At 43.3% G+C, this 19,889-nt stretch overlaps 1 protein-coding gene across 2 annotated transcripts in view; it reads left to right on the forward strand.

The window, feature by feature from the left end:
* Nucleotides 1-19,889, forward strand: part of PLEKHG7 (pleckstrin homology and RhoGEF domain containing G7) — a 38,180-nt gene that overhangs the window by 15,443 nt on the left and 2,848 nt on the right. For both annotated transcript variants that reach the window (XM_085321316.1, XM_085321317.1), the window contains exons 9-16: nt 2,372-2,467; nt 4,248-4,361; nt 5,432-5,606; nt 8,446-8,561; nt 9,359-9,452; nt 13,314-13,393; nt 14,718-14,877; nt 18,782-18,879. In XM_085321316.1, coding sequence (XP_085177442.1) covers nt 2,372-2,467; nt 4,248-4,361; nt 5,432-5,606; nt 8,446-8,561; nt 9,359-9,452; nt 13,314-13,393; nt 14,718-14,877; nt 18,782-18,879 — 933 coding nt within the window. The remainder of the gene's footprint in view (nt 1-2,371; nt 2,468-4,247; nt 4,362-5,431; nt 5,607-8,445; nt 8,562-9,358; nt 9,453-13,313; nt 13,394-14,717; nt 14,878-18,781; nt 18,880-19,889) is intronic.

The following is a 19,889-nucleotide window of genomic DNA, read 5'->3' on the forward strand; positions in this document are numbered from 1 at the left end:
ACAGCACAACACAAGCAGACAAGAAACTGTCGGTAATGTTTCTATAYAGATTTGATGCCTGTGTTTGGAACTTAGTTCTAATGATCACTCTTGCCTTCATTTCTCTTTGGCATACCCTGGTAGTCAGGTTTCATCGATGCAAATTATTGTGGTATGCCTCCAGCAATAGATATGCGGGCAAGTGAATGTGCRAGATAGCTTATTTGACACGTTTTGAAAGTAAACATGGTGCAAAGAGTGTGAAAGTAGTTTTCAAAAGTAGAGTCCTTTCAGAAGGATTAGTGAGGGTAAACATCATCRTTACAGCAAGACAGCAAGAACAGCAAAATAAATCGATTAACAAGGTTCCATTCTCAAGCAGGTGGCACAAAGACTGTGCTACTATTACTCCACTCCGGTAGAAGAGTGAAAAAAATGGAAATTATCACCCCTCTGCAGCCAGGATTTCTCTAGGTGTGGAGGACTATCCCAGATACAATCCCAAGGCTATGTATTCACATGCTACTTCTCCTCCAGCTCCTAGAAGGAGGGAGAAGATGAGGTTTGGCTATGACATGCTGTGGCTCTTTGCAGCTTGTGGTCAGTTACTGGGAGACCATTTTCAGCTACTGAAAGTTAAAGCAGCCCAGAAGTCCAAAGTAGCGTTTATACGGCTTTAGAAGCAAAACAGAAGTTTTGCTTTTCTTTAGAGGTATGCTGCGAAACAAAACAGGTCATATCCAGTGCCACTGTTTGACAGGACTGCAAAGGTGGACACAACAAACACTTCCTCCAAAATAGGGAGGTGAATTTGGGAAGGGGCTCTTCAGCTCCATACACTGAATGTCTGCTAGAAGTCCCCCCACACAACCTAAGCAAATTGTTTACTTCAGATACTTTCCCTCTTAATGTTATGCYCTTGCCTTAACAGTCAGCATCCCACTTCTTAGCCAAAACAAGAGCAGAAAAGCTCTTTGGAGTAAGGATCTGAGGACAATTAGCCAGAGCCCAATGACTGACCACACATCAAGTGAGCTGCAGYGAGTGACCATGTGAACATGCTGGGAAACACAAGGAAAGAGGTTTTAGCCAGCRTATTTCACCTTACACTTGTGGTGGACCAAGACCGTACTAAGGGTCCATTGCTAGACAGTTCAGTCAATGTGTAGTTTCTGATCTCTTCATGCTTATTTAAAAAAGGGAATGCCCTGTATTGCTATTGAGGGAATAGGATTATTTTTAATATATTCTCCTTTTTTTTTTGTTGTCCTTATTAATGCGAATAATAAATGAGCATTATTATGCATGCCTGCGTGTAAGTTAGCAGTCAAATGTAGGCAAAAGTAACTGTTCTCAATGGTATTTTACAGCCTGCATTTCCTTATTGATTCAGCCTGCTGTCAAGAAGCACGTGCTGTAGAACGTATAACATGCACTTTTGTCAAAATAAAGAAAAATTTTGGTACTGAGATTCCAGATAATATGACATAGTAAAATAGGAAAGCTTTTTTGGAAGAATTTCTGTGCCTGAACAAGGTCAGGACAGGCTTCAGACAGGCTTCAGCTATTGAAGGCATGTTGATGAGGACCTGGAGGAAAGTTCAAACATACCTGACAGCCCTCGAATGGACAAAACTGCCATAGGCTCAGACCCATGCCTGCCCTGGTCCCATGGGCAGTGTAAGGGATAGTTTGGACCCTGCCACTGTGCTGAGCCCATGCAACTTTGTCTTTGGGATTGACCAAAACTTTGKCCTAAAGTTGAGCCTAGTCATGAGTTCGCACACAAATACTGTGTTTGGGAAGAACGTGTGGGCTTGGGTTTTACCCACAGGTGACTGACCGTGTGGGCACCCAGCTGCAAACATTTTTGTATTAACTTCTTAAAGGGAATATATGGCTTACAAAGGCAGCTTTTGTATCATACAACACTTAGTAGAAATTTCCCTCACCTCTCATAGCATGAAACAAACTCACCCAATGAAAGATGGCATCTTTTTCAAAWGTCTGTGAAGATTTCTTTGATTGTCATGGCTCTGTCACATATAATCGGTAATTTACAATATAGATCACTCATCCTAATTTCTGTGCTGATTTATGTTAAATGCAGCTGCTACCCTAAAATAAGTGTAAATGGAATAACTGTAATTTTGTTTCAAAGCTTTTGTCATATGGCATTATCATGACGTAAGGGGCTATTTTCATAGATTTGTGTTAGCTTCTGACTAACTAAAGCACTTTGGCTGCAATTCTGAAGCAATGTCAGAGAGARAAGCATTGGGACCCCATTAGGTCTGGAGCCTTTGGAGAGACCAGAGGTGGTAAATTATGTTGGTTTAAATTTAGCTTTAGAAGGTCAGTCATGCTAATTTCTYTTCCCCCTTTTACCCAGATGAGTCTCAGTTTTGTAAGCAGTTTCTTTGAGATTGTGAAGGAGCATGTCAACAGCTCAGAATCATCTATGAATTTCATCTCTGTACTCAGAAAGGTAAAATAATTAAAACTATTTCTGTTTAATCTCAGCTGGCCCTTGCACCAGGCCATTTGTCATCATATGCAGGTGCCTTGCAGCTATCGAGTCAGTCAAGGCCCCGCCATCTGTCCCAGGTAGTTTGGTCTCTTAGCCTCTGCCTTGGGGAGAAGGTATATATACAGGAGCATCTCTTGTCAGTAGAATATTTTTATTTCTATTCCCTGACATGTTTGAAGTGGTCATGGAAAGGTGCTTTTATGTGGACCAGAATGTGATATTTCCTTCCTGAGGAATCTTAGCCCAGACCTCGGAGAAACTTAGTCACCGATGTGGCTGAACTTCTCACTTCATGGGAGAGGGTGCCCTGAGGCCAGACCTTGGCCAGATGGTGGATGTCCCATTCCTCCTTCCACTCCATCAAGTAGACACTCCTTCATGGCCACTCTTTGTTTTTCCTGAAGATCAACTGGACTGTATGCAGTCCCCTTGCAAGTTTAGACGAGGATGTTTGCTTCACCCTAAAACCTGGCACTGGTTTGAGATTACCTCCTAGTCACAGCTGACATGGGGGCTTTTTTATTCTCCAGAGGAAACCACAGCTCCTGTGCATCAGTGCCCTTTGCCTAATACCCAATGCAGTGGGTGAAATCCTGGCCACGTAGAGGCAATGGCTACGTTTCTGCCAATCGCCCTGGGAGATGAATCTCACTCTCTGGTTTAGCTATGCGTTGCCGCTGTGTTTACAGGTCCATGCACATCTAAAGAGTATATACCGTAAAGCATTTCCTTTGCATTTTCCCCTTATGGGTCCCTCTGCTCTGCCTTGTTCATGCCAGACCTCTTGCCTAGCTCTCCCGCTTTTTCCTTGTTTCCCTTACATTCTCTCCAAAAAGATCTTTCCTTTACTCCAGGGATCAGATCTGCAAATGAATTTAAGTGCTTAATTAAAAAATCAGTGGGATTGACACACTTCATGCACTTTGGCCTGTGTCTGCTAAGGGAGAGAGGCGCAGAGGCAGCTCACTGCCTACCACCCCRTCACCACCATGCTGCTCCTTCAGGCAGTCTACGCGGTAAATAAGAGCGCGACAGCAGCATGCCAGGGCTCTGCCACGTGTGCAGTATTTCCCGCACAGCTTTCCAGCGACTGAAGGGTTAGAAGCACTAATACAAAGGGGAAATCCGCAGGCTTGTCACTGTGATAGCTGAACCCAAATTTCTCCTCGCAGTAGACACCGTCAGAAAATTTCTGGAAAAATACCCAGATAGACCCTACCCRGGGGTGAGGGCTTTTGGAAAGGGAAAGCAGGCTAGCGCTTGGCTTCCCACCCCCATTAGCTCTGACTTCAGGCTTTCATTTAACGTTTGTGTGAGAGGAACAAGATCCCAGACAAAACAGATTTTTATCTTTGATTTCAATTAACAGCACTTTGAGCTATGTGATCTGCTTGGATGTAAAGTGAAACTATATAAGAGGCTATGTCAAGCTGTTGTATAGATCAGCGTTTTTTATTTTCAACTATTACATCAATTTCACATCCTTTATTTCTAATGAAAACAAAATCTAACTGTCCYCCTGTGGATAGTTTTATTTTTTACTTTTTCTTTTTTTATATATACTTCACTACTTTTAGTATTTTGTAAATTGTGCTGTTCTCCTCCCTCCCCTGCTCCCCAATTTTCCTAGGTATGATAAAAATCTCACATAAAATGCACATTACAGAAACAGAAGTGTTTYTTCTCCCTTTGTCATGGTATTTTTCTTCCTTGCAAAGCTTCCAAATCTTTTTTGCAGTATTTCCAGGGTGACCTCTGTCAGACACATCAGATTTATTGCCTTAATTACTCCTCTGCTGTCTTCTACTTGGAGAACCTGAGACAGAGAGAAGATTTTGGAACCTACCTGAAAGTAAAGTGACGGTTTTGTTCTTGTTCTTGTTGTTGCTGCTGTCTTCAGCCTTTCTGCCTTATGATTGGGTTTTAAAAGCACATCAGGGAAGCTCAGTGGTAGCAAAATTGTAAAGACAGCATGTTACACAGATTTTTGAACTGCAGAGGATATCATAGATAGTAGTATTTGCTCCCCTGCACGTGGAAGTCCACATTTGTAATTTAAAACAAGGAAAAGTTGGAAGCTAGAAGGGAACAACTGGCTAGATTTTTGCAGGCAAATAATATGTACTGCCAACCTCAAGCATTCAAAACTCACATTTATGTTTTGCACATAAATCCCTTGACATGGTGAGCTCCACTTTAACAAAGTGAAATGGTGATCATAGCTTCATGGAAAAAAAAATCAAGCTGCTTAGTAAAAGCTCCCTCAAGTGCTTTTACTTTGATACATCTGCTTGGTCTAGATGCTGGGTTGGACCACAATATGTAGGGTAAAATGTGCTTTAGCAGATGACAGGGCTCACATTCCCTGGGGACAAAGMAGCACCCAGCCTCCACCCTACACCACCTGGCCATGACTCTGTGAACTGCAAGAGATCAGCTGGAGGGCATCACRGGGCTTTTCTTATGGGCAGCCCAAGGGAGGACTCTTCTTTGTCATGGCCACAAACATTGCAGCCTTTGGMACCTGGGATTTTCCACACCCTTCCTCCCTGACAAGTATATCAGATGCTCATGTCTAAGAAAAAGGTTACCAGTGAAAACCATGAAACATTACGTGGTCCTCAAACGTGACCAAGGTTTTCTTGGTGAAATTAAAATGGCAGATAAATAAAAGCACTATTTGATTCACTAGCATGGCCACAGCATCTGAAATGGGAAGTAGCAATTCAGGATACGTAGCTGAAGGAGCAATGCAATTCCTCTTGTAAAGAGCTGCAGACACCACTCACACTCTCACCACGTAAGTTCATCCTTACTTAGTCCCTGTCTCATTACAGTCAGCTCATGACGCAGAAAGCCATTTACTAGTTCCTGCCAGGGAGCATATTGAGGCCTAAAAMGGGTTTTCTTTGTCTTCAGTAGTGGTGTGAGCAGAATAAACAGTGCAAGAGACTACATCTGCCAGAGCTACTGGTCGCTCCGCTACATCGACTGACCCGCTATCCCCTCCTCCTTAACAACATCTGGAAGAAGTGCACAGATGAAATAGAAAAAGGCTTTATCTGGTCAGTTAAAGAAAAGGTGGAAAAATCCATACGTAAGTAGCTAAGGTTAGAAGCCRAGTATTAAGTTAACAACTAGTAAGTTATGGGGCTTTTTTGCCCATGTCCTTTGAGTATAAGTGGGTCTGTTCCCCAGCAAAGATGCAATAAGGATGCGCATGCCTTTCTAGAGTCCTTCTGAATCCTTCCCCATTTTGTGGGAATTGACTGGTACCAGACCTGTGCTGTCAAAGCCTCTCTGAGCATGGTCACGGGACTCCCAGCTCAGTCAACATCACTTGTATTTATGCAGGATCATCTGCAGTGACATGCAAGCAATTAAGAGCAGATCATAAACTGGAACAAATCAAGAAAAATCTCAAACAAAGACRATTTTGAATTGGCTTTATTTCTAGGGGGATTTGTTGGGGCTAACCCTTAATAGGATAAAATTCCTCTCACAAGGGGCATATTATGCCAGTGACCTTTCACTAAATGACAGGGCCCTACCATATAAAGTAGCAAGGAGCTATCTCAGATACAGAAAACTCTTTATAGCTAATGTGGAAAAAGAAAGGGTTAGTCTASACAGATTTTTTTCTTCCTAGATTCTCTTTTAAGTAAATAATTTATTAATTCAGTCATTTTTAGGAAGTTATAACTGCAGCTGCAAATGTCCTACAGCCATAAAGTTCATCAGAAGACAGGTTTATTCTCCAAAGGTCTCATGCAGCTGCAACTGAAATCACAGAGTGAAAGAGGGTRTAGTGTATTAGCAAAATGCCTGGCCTGCTGTTACCTGAAGGAAGAGGTGCCAGGTGAGCCAGGCAGATCTTCATCCTTGGGAACAACATGCTGGGGCTGCAGCACTGCCTTGAGACACCTGCATTAGGCACCAGGTGGATTAATGGAGTCCACAGCTCTGCACGGCGTTAAATGCCCGCAGGGAGATGGTGCCCACCTGYAGCACCCAGCAGAGCAGCGCAATGAGGGTGCAGCTGTCAGAAACGGCAGCTAAATCCCAGCCTCTCAGCTCCTCAGCATAACCTCTATCCACTGATCTTTGGTTTTGAGGCACTCTTACCCCTGTTCTTGCTGGGATTTTTGGAGTCCAAACTCTGRTGGCCCACATCCTCCACTCCTCGTCAAGAAGTCTCAAGGACCAACCTACAATCACAACCATAGCCTAACTCCTGGAGAGGCAGACTGTGGCCTGTCCTTATTCACAAAAGACAGCAGTGTCCTCCAGCAGCACAGCCCAACGCTTAGCATCTTCCTCCCAGTTTCTGAAACCTGGCTTCAGACATCTTCTGGTGTGACACTACCCAAAAATCTCCTTAGTGCACATTTTCAATCGTATGTGCCAAGCACAGCTATGATAAAGTGCTCTCTGAACTGTTAAAAGTTCTTCACTTATTATCCTTGTTAAGGATACTTACTAAGTATCCACTGTGCCATAAAGAGCATGTTCTATCTACAGTTAGTGTAACCACCCAAGGGGTAGGTGACTGCTTCGGCTGTTGCTCCAGTACCCACTGAATATTAGATAATGAGACATTAATTGGAGCAAGGATTTGAGCTTTGGTCTTCCTCCTTGCAAATGGGGGTCCTATCCAACAAACAAGCAACGACTGCTCATGGATGGAGCAGCTGCTCCCTGGAGGGACTGAACACTGCACCCTTCTCTCCATCCTTAAGGCTGAAGGCTGAAACATCTCTCTGCGAGATGAGAGAGAGAAATAAGTTTGGGGCTTCTGGTTCCCAGGTGAATCCTGCAACAACAGAATTACTACCTRAAAGAGATCCTCAGGTTCTTTCTCTTCTTGCTCTTCATGTTTTATGAGGACACTGATCTAAAACTGCCATGTGAGGAAAACGCTTGTCAGCACTCAACACTTCTCAAACAGTCTTCGTAGGAAAATGAGACTTTTGTGGCTAGTTTTGTGGATTCTGATTTCTGCTGGGAAGTAGGCAGTTTTGGACATGGCCCAAGAAGACCTTGTGATATCCTAGGAACTTCACTTGGAAAAAATAAAAAAAGAAAAGAAAAGAAAAGAAAAGAAAAAAAGGAAAAAAAGAAAGAAAGAAAGAAAGAAAAGGTTCTTCCAGAGTTTACGTACTTCTGGGATTAGGTAGCTGAACACTTAGATTTTGGAGACAGCAGGCTGTATGCCTACAGGTTCTCTTTATTCACAAAGACCAGACAAAAATCTGCCTTCATTTTATCAACAATAAATCAGTGACATATCGAATAACTACAATTCCAGCGTTCTCTTCCTGGTATAAGTGTGCATGTGTGCTTAAAATCATATTTGCAAAATCACTCTACATAAAAACTTACAAATTACCTGCAGGTCAGTTAAAAGTTTTGCCCATACAGGCCCTGAATCAGCAAAGACTTACCTTTCCATTTTTCACATTCTGAGATGCCCCCACCCTAACTAAATATATCAATCCGTTCTTGCACCACTTCCCCTTAAAAGACTCATTAATTTCTGCAGCCTCTTGATCAAGCTGTAAGTGATAAGAGTTATTTTCCTCTCACTACCACAAACTAGTTTAGAAAGGCAGGATTTTTTTAAAGATCTTTTTAGGATAATCATTGAAGTGAAATTTAAACGATTCCCCCAGCTCCCCAAACAAATTAGTAGATACAGCCGTTATGTTCAGCAGTGAATCTGAGCCTGTATGAATGCATGGCTTGAAGTCCTGGCTCTACTGACCTTAAGAATAGTTTAGCCATCAACTTTAATGAGGCCAAGATCTCATCTAGGGTTTCATGTGTGAGGCCAAGTATCCTTTGGCTTCATCTGGAGATGGTTAGTATTCACCATCTTCTAGAAATAGGTCTATTTTTGGCAACCATGGCAGTAACTGATATTTTACATATTTCAGGGGATCTGGAAGGTAAAGTCAAATGGCTGGACAACTTTCAGAAATTCAGGCAGCTTCATGAGGTCGTAATTTGGCCTCAAGTCTGGGATCGTGACAAGAGATTCTTTGTCCCAGAGGTAAGCAGTTTTTCAAAAAGGTGTTTTTGCTCTAGGAAGGTTTAGTTTACTATCTATCCTTATAGCATGGTCTAAAATTGGTCTGTTGTCTATATTCTGGTTGCGGTAGATAGCTCTGCTCAAACAGGAGGAGCTGCGGTCTGAGCACTGCAAACTTTGCACATGAACCTGCTCCAGGCTGTGCTCCCCATCCCTCAGGGTGGATGGCAACATGGGTTGCTCTTTGCTGGTGTCCAAGGGCACTTTCATAGCATCCAGGAGGACTCTTCAGTGTTTGCTTTAGGCTGCAGGATAAGATGGGATGGATAGTAATGTTACCACATTTAGAAATACATTTTTATAAGCAGGATACAAAGAAGATTTTTTTTGCCTCAAGCTGAGCCAAGAAATCCCTATTTACATTTGTATATCATCAAGAAAGTATTCAGCAGCCCTGGGAATGTGTGCAGCTTTCTGCTGAGATGAACCCTTACTCACGTAGCCAGGAGCATTATGGTAACATCATCCAGTGGGTCTCACCTCAAGGATTATGGATATTAYTATGTCTATTCACATGCAATGGTGCTAAAATCATTAAACGCATTCCAGAAGAGAAGAGCCCAGCCTAACTTTTCAAAAGCCTAAACACTATTAAGCAACAGTATTGCCATACCTGGTTGTTAGCTGTGTGATGTATTTGCTGGAGATTTTTAGAGAGCTAATCTCTGCTTGTTTAATTGTTGGTTGCTTTCCAGTTCCTAATCAGATATGCAAGATTTCCCATTTTCTCTCTCTTTCTCTCTCTCTTTTATGTCAAGTGTTTGAAACAAAGCTTAAGAGAAAACAGCAGCGAAAACATTTTGTCTTCAAYGAACAGACAACTTCTTCATGAAGGGAGGTTAACATTAGCAGGTAACGTCCCTAAATGTCCCCGTATTAGCAACTAGCCTAACAAAATTATAAATTGTGGTATGGTGGGACAAGAATGAATCTCTGCYCCATTATTTGGGCAGGTGCAGGAAAGAGAAAGCAATCATACAGCTTGTCAGAGAGAGACTGAGAAATAGCCAAAGTGCCAAAAGGATGAATAATCCGTATGATTGTTTAATGTCACGTCTGGATGTTCAATCTGCCAGATGCTGAAGCAATCAGTGTGACTGGCCAACGTCTGCCTTCCAAAGGAGTGGTTTATTGTCATATTCATGGCTCTGGCGAAAGGACAGAGGAAGCTGAGTTTGCTGCAGACAAGGTGTCCTGTGCACACCTTGACTGTTGTTAACCCACCTCACATATCTGGCATTATGTGTCCTTTACATGGTGTATTTATAAATAMTGAAAAGTCCAAGGAGTTTTCTTTTTTTTCATACTTCAGCCTTGAACAGCTTTGCTAAGAGAACTATTTTGATAGATAGCTTGGAAAAAGAAGGCGTTATGCTGGGGGGCTTCCCTGTTATTACACAGGAGAGGGCTTGTACCATTAACCACAGCGCAGCGGTCCTGCAGAAGTGTGTTGATTTCTGCAGCAGTGCCAGCAGCAGCCCATCACCCTGGCAGAGCACAGTCTCAYGTCTCCAGACACGCACGCACCACTCTGTGGGTGGGCACAGGTCTCTTGTTGGAAAGCTGCTGAAGAACCACAACCCGAGCAGGGGAGGAAGATTTCATCCTAGCCTGAGCAGGAAGCAGAGCCTGGGCAATTTGATCACTTTCTGTGCTTGAAGATGAGCATTTGAAAGGATGTTGGAAGCTGTGTGCCAGGGTGGCTGAAGGGCTGTGTGGTAGCTTGGCAGAAAGGGGCACAGCCACTACCTAAAAATCCCCTGACTGCTTTGTGGAAAGGTGGAGGTGAAGAGAGTAACTGCCCAACATGTGACTTCTCTGCCTCCTACCATCACCGTGTTTTAAAGGGAGCTGCAAAAGAAAGAGGTCTGTTTTTCCTTGTTTTTGTCTTTCTTCCTACATGGGGCAAGGTCAAGACTAAGGAAATGCAAAATTATGATGGCAGAGAAGGCACAATGCAAGGGACATCAAGAACAGAAGAAAACATTGCTACTAATGTTCAGGAGGGGGTGAGGAAAGGAGGAATAAAGGCCACCAAGTCTAGTCCTTCTCCTGCTAATACTTTCCTCTRCACACATTGCCCTCTTAACAAGATATCAGCCCTGCAGTAGCAAGGTAAGGGTGCCCACCAGCCATCTACATTTCTTTCTGGGATGCATGTACTCTGAAATTGGAGAAGGAGGCATGAGCATAACCCACCGCAACAGCTAGCTGCCGGCAATCTCCAGTAAAATAGCTTTTGGCCATCCATCCGGATGAAAAAATGAAATCGTAATTCAGATAGGATGCTGCACACCAGAAAGAAGCATGTCCTAAAGCCATGGTTCTGACTGGACTCACAGAAGTTTGATGTTAAGGTGCGCTCTGCTTCTTTGAATGAAACTGAAATCACTGAGACCACACTTTTCTTGTGATTTTTGGTAATCCTAGAATTGAGAAATAATAAAGAAAATGCTAGCAAAAGCTCCCATCTGAAGAAATGCAGATACTTTGTCAGAAGGATCAAATGTCAAGGATCAAACATCTCCTCCCTATGCTATCAGCTACTAATTATTACCCRATTGTAATGGTACAATCAAAAATTGATGTAAAGTGGTAGTGGAAGACAGAGACAGAGTCAGAAAGTTCTGAATCAGCCCTCTACAAGGTCAAACTACCATGTCTCTATACAAAAATCAGGGAGAACTTACTAAAGAAAAATCTAAAAATCAAGAATGAAACAAAAATGAAAGTTGAAGATGATAAGGTTTTCACAGATGTGGAATTCATTACGAAAAATCTTTAGGAATGTCACTTATCACCCTTAAAACAAAAATGTTAATTTCAAAAAGAAAATTGAGACAACTTATGATTTCAACTTTTTTTTTTTTTTTTAAGTGTTTGGGATGTTTGCTGAACCAGACAATAACTTATCCACAAAACAGAAAAATTAATTAACGAACCTTGTAGACCTACAAAAAGTATGATAAGCATATAATGTTYGAGGAGAAGCTGAGAGAACTGAGTTTGTTCACTTTTAAGAARAGAAGGCTCACAGGGGAGCTTGCTGCTGCCTTCAGCAACCARATGGCTGCTATAGGGAAGAAGGACCCAAAGTCATCTTGGAGGTGCACAGTGACAGAATGAGAGGCAGAGATGCAAGTTGCAACATGGGGTATTCCAATTAGATATTTGGAAAAGTTATTTAACATTTAGGTTGGTTAAATATTGGAAAGGGGCCCAGAGAGATTGCAGAGACTCCATCCTTGAGCATTTCAAAAATTGAGTGGACCAGGCCCTGAGCAACTTGCTCTAGCTTGGCCTGCTCTGAGCAGTGGTTTGGACCAGAGACCTCCAGAGGTCCCCGCCACTCAGTGCCATTCTGTGGTGCTATGGACACAGTGAATAAATGAAAGAAAGAGAAAGATTTATCTGCATTAAACAGAGTTTACAACAAATAATTTACTCCTGTGTAATACTCACAAGCGCATACTGTTRTGTAAGAGATGTTCATAGAAACTTAAAGATGAGTATTTTTTTGAAAGATACATAAATACATGCTAACTTGCCTGTTTGTAGTCTTCTGAATCTCCAGTAGGATATAAGAAGTTCCTCATGGCAGATTATCCTCTGTGCAGCTGGCTGATCCGTGACCTCCTTGTAATTATAACTTTCAGTGGTTACTGATGGTGCCTTGTGCAACCTTAATGAAATGAGACATTTTCAAACCTTTCAGAACCAAAAAGATCCAAGAAATTATTTTAGCATCCTGCAAACTGCCTGAAAGTAATAGCTCTAATCGCTATTAAATCCACAGCATTTGCTGTGGAGAGTAGGTGTGCAGTTGGGAGCACTTTTCATGCTCAGAGACACTATGGGCATGGAATAGCCAGAGGACAGATTATAAAGGATTCAGCCTGCAGTGCAGAAAGGAAATTATTCTGCAAGTGAAATAGAGTAGCAAGCAGGGACCAAAAAGGGAATAAAAAAGAAAGGGGCATAGGAGAGGAGGAGTTGTAAACAGGGACCAAGTTCAAATGACMAAACTCCGCAAATCCAGCCTAGGAGAGAGATTTCTGGGGACTTTGAAGTCTGCGCTTCTTGCAGAAAATTACTTTAATATTACTCTTCCTTCTTATAAACAGTTCCTATTATTTCTATGATAATAATACCTGAGCTTTCAAGGAGGTTAKGCGCTTAACCTTAAAGACTTTAGAGTATTCCCACAGAAATCTGTTGTTACACTTGTTACCTCCTTGTGATCTCCAAGCTAGGAARAAAAGATATGCCCACTATTCTGTGTAGTTTTTGAAAGTCCATAATAATGTTGCCAATAAACATTTTTATCTATGTGAATTATCTCTGCAGATTTCCCAAGGTTCCCTGTTAACCTGGTAGGACTTGTTAATTTTGGAGTATGCTGATCATTGTATTCAAAGGTACTCCAGGTGACCCAGGTCATTTTTACTGACAGGAAATTAGTTATTTGTCTGTAATGAGGCAGCTGCTTCAAGCTACAAATAYTGATAGCCAAAATCATCCAAGGGCATGTGCTTGTTAGGTACTGTATTAAGAGTGCAGACTGGGGAATGAGTGTTGTCTTGGAAATCATGCTTCTTTGTTAAAATGATTTTGTGAGATGAAGTGATTCATAGATGTGCCTCATCTTAGAACTTGCAGTTCCTTAAAATAATCATGCCATCAAATTGGGGTTTTTTTTGTTTTTCTCCTTAGAAAGTACAAGACTCCTTGATGTCTACCTCTTCCTATTTGATGATTTCCTGTTAATTACCAAAATTAGACGTAACAAAAAGGTAATAATGGATAGAGATATTAATGGTTACAGATGATAATTGTATTCTGCAGCTTGGTAAATATTTTGAATGTATATTGAAAGACTGATCTTTAAAGAGAAAAATACGAGAAGCCTAAAAAATGTGAAAGGTGACACTTGCTTATACTGATAACAAATGGCAACACTGATTCAAAATCCTGCTTTTAGATTCTGTATGTTATGGGAACACTATGACAAGCAGAGTTTGCTTTACTAGACCTTAACGTTTTTCTGATGCTGTTCAGATGTGCTGGATTCCTACAGCTCAGGAGAGTTTTGAGAATGTAAGAAGTTTTCCAACTCTCCTCTCGTGACTCAGTCCAGTGACCTGAAATTTTTTATTCTAGAGATGTCAGAGCTGTTGAATAAAAGTAGAAAAGAAAGAAAGAAAAAAAAAAACAGGGAAACACTGAAACAGATGGAAGCCTGGCTTTATTCTCAGCTCTGACACAGTCCTATTTTATGTTGCCTCTCCATGCCTTGATTTCTCCATCTTTAAAATAGAGATAATCACTCTTACAAAAATATATATGAATCTATTGATGAAAGAGGCTATAGAGAGAGAGGTCTACATGAGATGAATCTCAGCATTTAGCCACCAAAAAAAAAAAGCACTGGACAGCTAGAAATTCCTCAGGCTTCAGTGTTAAAGGATAGCTCTAATTTTCAAGTAGTTTGTGTCTGATTTTTAAAAAAGGGTTTTGTTTGTTTCTTTGTTTTAAAGGCAGCTGGTTTACTTCTATATGCAATATTGAAGGCAGTGAGAGGCTCTAGASCAGCATCGCCCTTCCCTAGAGGGGATGGAGGGAGCAAGGGCTCCCTCAAGGGGCCTGGTGTCCACAGGGAAAGCTCCTCACAGGGCTGGTCCCTGCGTGTCCCCCTCTGCGAGGGCTGTGACCTATCCRGAGTCCAAGGAGTTCAGCATCCTACACATGCTCCAGGGGAGATGAGGAAAATGCTGCTCTAAGGAGTGGAGGAAATCTCCCGCTTTTAAAAGGAGGGCRGGAAGAGGGGGGGAAAGGGGAAAAAAGACCTCTGAACACCTTTGGCTGGTTTTTGTTTTCCTGCTGGTAGCTTGTATAGTGATTCCACTGTGTTTTTTAATACAACGTAGGTTTTTAACGGGTCAGCTCCAGGTACTGAGGTGCCTTTCTTCCAGAAAAGAGGWTTCTGAGGTTGCTCAGGCATACAAGCTGTCCAAGCACCTTGGAAAAGAAAAAGCAAGTAGTTTAGGACTGTTTCATGCCTAGACTTTGTGAGCAGATGGMTGATAGCCAGCTAATCAATTTCATTTCTCTTCCTAGAAACACGGGGGCTCGGAGATGGGCTTAATCCCTGTCTGTCCATCCCTTGCTCCGGAGCTGCAGTCACTCATAAGAGAAGGTGGGTTTTGTACAGTCCTCGACCAGCCCATCCCGCTGGACAGACTGATACTGAGAAACGTTGATCCCTTCCATGTGACAGGTATGTGCCATGGGTGTTTGGATKTCTTTATAAACGATGACTCTATGCATTGCACATCCAGCGGTGTAAAGGTGAAGCGTCATTTGCCAACAAAACTACCCCCTGCCAACGTGTGAGGTGCGAACACTGGTGCCTCATCACAGGTCTGCTCTCATGGTGAGGCATTTCCTGCTTACACTGGCATTATGCCTTCCTTTCTACTGCCTTTAACAGTGATTTTCACATACACACCAGAGACATTCAGATACTATCCACTCAGCGCAAAGGATGTATAAAGACCCCAACGCCTTCCTTCTTGTGCACTGAGTATTTCTTACCCTACTTCTCCTAGCGCGGTGTTGTGGTCTACCACACAAACTCTTCCAAAGAACGTTTTCAATTATGTTGTAGTGATGCAGCATTTTGCAGTGGTCCTGCTGCCAGCCACACAGTGCAGACCTGCACACTGCTGTCTTTGGGCTCTTCATATGAGTTTGACAGCAAATCTTGAGGAGTCCAGAGAGGAGATTTACCTCCTGCTGCTGCTCTCTGCTTACTCACCWCCCCACTGGCCCTTGAGGGGACGGCGATCACCCACCTTGAGTCACTACTTCCTTGCTCACCCACATCCCAACGCAGTCCATGCGGTGTCCAGTCAACATATAAGTCATGAGAAACTGCCTACTGCAGCATCTGCTGCTGGTGCCCTTGGGGCAAGAAGGGGAGAAGGACCTCCACACAGAGCAACCAGCTTTACCCTGCCAAAGGGACTTCCCTAGAGTAACCAGGGTTTCRGAGAGGGAGAAGGTATGAAAAACTGAGGCTCTCCCTCGCTCTGAGCCACTCACGCAGGCGGTGTGCTCTTCTCGTGCCTTCCCAGATCTCAGGAGCCTGCTTTAAGAGAAATACAACCACCTGGCTCCTGGGCCTGCCAACCACCCTAATCCTAAGGATGAGAGAGGAAGCTCAGGGAGCTAGAGTGCTCTGCAGAAAAACAATAGATGTGGAAAATAACCCAAAAGGCCATAAAATCCATTATAACCTTGAAATGTATTCACTCAGCCTAATTAGAATTCAGCATCAACACTGATAGGAAATAAAGGTAGAACATAAAAGGCAAATGACTAAAGATGAGATAAAGCCTTTAGCACAAAAAGAATAGAATAATCTTTTTTTTAAGTCTACACTAGACACTATCTGCCTGCCTAATGCGCCACCTCACCAGCCCRGCGTAAATCAAGCAAACCAGCAGGCTGCCCTTCAGCCCACAGGGTAGCGGTGAGGGCACCACCACTTTCCTGCCAACGTCCAGATCAGACACAACGTCGGCAGCTGCCGGGTGCTGCAAGAACAGGGCACAACCACTGCCTAGTTCGCTCCTACCCCATCGGGCACGAACACTGTCTCAGAGATGAGGACAAGCCTTTTGAATTCTTCCTAGCTTGCGTTTGCTATGTTCAAGGGCTGCTAACGAGTGCTCCCCGCACCCAGCTCCGTGCCATCCCCAGCGACAAAATCTGACTCCCTCTTGTTTTGCTGGTCCCGTGTGACGCAGCCACAGCTGGCAAGACAAAATTGCCGCATTGCATCCCACGCTTTGGACCTTATTGCTTGACTGTTCCCTCCCAAAATGCCCCTGCCAGCCCTTTTACAGGCTGCAGCTATGACAGTCTCCGTTACTTGCCTGTATTCTGGTAAGAGCTGGGATGCCCCATCCTGCTGCAGGACAAGGATGGGGTGCAACAAAAATCCTGACTGTAGACTGTACTGACTTGCAGTTCAGATTTCCACCGTTCTGTGTAAAATAACGAGCGAAAGTGCCCACATCACTGGAAAATGTTCTTCTAAAGAAAAAATGAAAAGATTAGCTAGTCTCAAAAATCTGTGACCTTGGGGAACGCAGCTGATCTCTCTGGAGCCTCAAGGAGTAGCCATGGTGGCGGCACAAGATTAGTTAGCATGTTCTCAAAAAGCTGCCTGTGCAGGGCAGCATGTGGCTCATAGTGATCGATCATGTTAATCCAAAGTGAAACCCTGATTTTTTGATCGAACAGTTATATTACACCAATCAGTTCAGTGAAGGTTGATTCTGCTTTGGAAGGAAATCTACCTCAATATAGCGCCTAAGAAAAAAAATCATACTGTAGCAATGTAAAAGGACCCTTTTGGCAGCCTCCACCAGCAGGCAGGAGGTTGATAATAATGCTATATAATTCTAGCCTAAAGCCTGTCACGTATCAGCGAAAGGATAAGAGGTATAACAGTATGCTCATAATACCAGGAAGCCTGCCCTAAAGGCACAACTATCTGCAAATACCAGGCCCTTGTACAAGAGATATAACTTCATAACTGAGTGTAATAGCAGGAATCCATCTTTGAAGAGAGCAAGCAGCAACATACCTTCTGATTTGGAAATTGCCTTCCTTTTAACATTCTGCTCTGGACCTAGTCTCTGCAATTGCTTGTTATCAATCCACTGCGAAAGCTTTACGCTAAATTGGAAGGAGCCAGACCCGCTGATATGCCACTGTATCAAAGCCTGGTAATCTTTACTGCTGAGAGCCTGTTGCTGAGCATTGCCTACAAAAATTCCTTCTTAGGCCTGGCAAGTTGTGTTTCCCACTGACCGCAGACAGCCACAGGCCCAAGTTCTGAAATACAGCCCCTCTGCTGCTACAAATGTCCTCTGCTGTCTGATTTGCTGCACTCATTTAATTGGTCTACACTTCACTTTCCTTTTCTATAAAATTGGGATCATACGGCACTTTATCTTCCAGAAATATTTTGAGATCTGACTGTAAATCCCATGCAAATGCTTGGAGCAGAAGCACTGTGCAACAGCAAGATAGTCGGAATTAGCACACAACTCCGGGGAAAACCGCATGAACGAGATAAACCGTTATCCCCATGACGYGTTAACTAGAGCAGGCTCAGAAAGATGCCAGCTTGGGCTGGGTGGGCGACGGAGCAGGGCAGCATTCGCAGCGAGGCATCCCCGCACCTCCGTGCCTACCCTTTATTTACAGCGACTCCCACTCCAGCTTGAAGAAAAATATTAATGCTATGGGAATCTGGGCATTATACCAGACAGAGAGGACTGGGCCAAGTCCCAGAGGTGCCTGCACCACCCTCTTGGCCCAAGCAACTGGTGAGCTTCTCCTGCAGGAGGCCAAAGGCGTCCGCTTGGCGGAGAGAAGTCCAAGCAGATCCCAGCCCAGCGCAGCCCTTCCCCTCGCTGGTGGGGTGACACCGACCTGTCGAAAATAAGAATCTGATTTTTGATGTTCATTGTTTGCTGATCCAGGTTATGACTTAGTTCACTCTGAAGGGAAACTTCTCTTGGGGCGTGTGTTGTGGGGGGGAGTTATGTCCGTTTTCTCTGCTGATTACTGGGGAAATAACTTGCACAGCAGGTTAAAAAAAAGTGGAAGAAAGCGCCCTAAACACGTCAGGTCCATCAGAGGCTGCTTCTCCTGGAAGGGGCCCCCCTTCCACTCACAAACCTGYGGTGGGAATCCCACTGCCGACCCCGATCCCACACCAGTCCGTAGCCCCACAGTGGCAGACTGTGCTGTGAGGATCTCCACACCTCAGACCTACTCCAGGTGAGCAGCACAACCTGCTCACTGCTYTCTGTGTCATATGTAGCTTTTCTCACTGGTTTTCATGTCACAGTAATCCTCAGCCAGACTCAAAAGTGGTGAGCTGCACGATTATTAAATAATTAAATAAATGAATATAAGCAGAATTAACTTTTTGAAATAACAAAGCTTCCCACACAGCACAGAAATGGACCCCACCAGGGTGTATTGCTCTATTTAGACTTAGAAAAGATGATTAAATGTCAGTCACAGTCAATGAGATGGAAAATTGGAGAGAGAGTTACATGAGGTAATTTATATTATTTCTCTATAATTTTCCGTAGTCTTCAGCCTGCGAAATGCTTTCCTAATACAGCATGAAAATAGGTATCAGCAGTGCATAGCAGTCTTCTTGCTACAAGCGCAAACAGAGACTGCCAAGGTAAGTACCTCTTTTTTTTTTTCTTTTTTAATTACTCAACCATGCTTCTCCCGRAGGAAGGCCTCAGAACAGGCATACTGTATCAAGCACATATCAAAGTAGTTACATTTGACCAAAACAACACAAAAAAAAACCCCCTTCGCTACTCCCCCGCCTCGAGTTTGCTGGCTCACACATTCTGTTTGTTACAGGAATTTTCCTGTTGGACACATATCAATTTTATATCAAGGCTGATAGCAGGCCACATCCTTGTTTGCAATCAGAAATTATCATTTCTGATTGCTAAAAAGATTGCCAGCTTTTGCATAACAGGAACGAGGACAGTCAGCCCCTCCAAGAAGTTAAAGCCACTCACCCCCCAAACAAACCGCGGTAGTACTCACACCAGAAGACTCTGTTACACTCAGCCAAGCACAACCTGCCTCTTTGCAATTTCAGACGGGACAGATGGTATGATTGATTCCACCGTTACAGAAATTCACCCCTCTTTTTCACACCACATCACATTTCTAGTAGCAGTGCTGTTTATAACACCCAAAAGCATGGTAGGCTCTTCCTGCAAGTCGTTTGTTTTTCTTCTTTTTTGGCATGTTGAATTTCATTTTCTAATACCTAAGGCACAGGAACATGACTCCCARTAACACTAAATCTTAAGAACAAAGCACAGCAGATGGACTTTTTCACAAAGAGCAAAACAGCTAAAATCCTGACTCCTAGGAGGTCCTAGCAAATGCAAACCCCTGTGTAAGGTACGGGCAGACACCGTGTCGCACCCTCCTCTGCTGGCTGCAATCAGAGTATCCAGATCACACAAGTGCCTGCAGCTTGCACACGCTGACGCTGCTCAGGCTCTGTACTGAAACTCCTTACGCTTACACATCATGGCATTTTTTCTTCCAGTCGTTATTCAGATCTCATTTATTTATATATATTTAGCCCATTCAGAGTGTGAACACTCCTAAGAAACAGCTGGATGGGCCAGTAACAGAATTTACGTATCCCAGTCCAGC

This window comes from Rhea americana, unplaced genomic scaffold (genome assembly GCF_003343005.1).
Source record: "Rhea americana isolate MKP2758 unplaced genomic scaffold, rheAme1 scaffold_69, whole genome shotgun sequence".
Lineage (NCBI taxonomy): Eukaryota > Metazoa > Chordata > Aves > Rheiformes > Rheidae > Rhea > Rhea americana.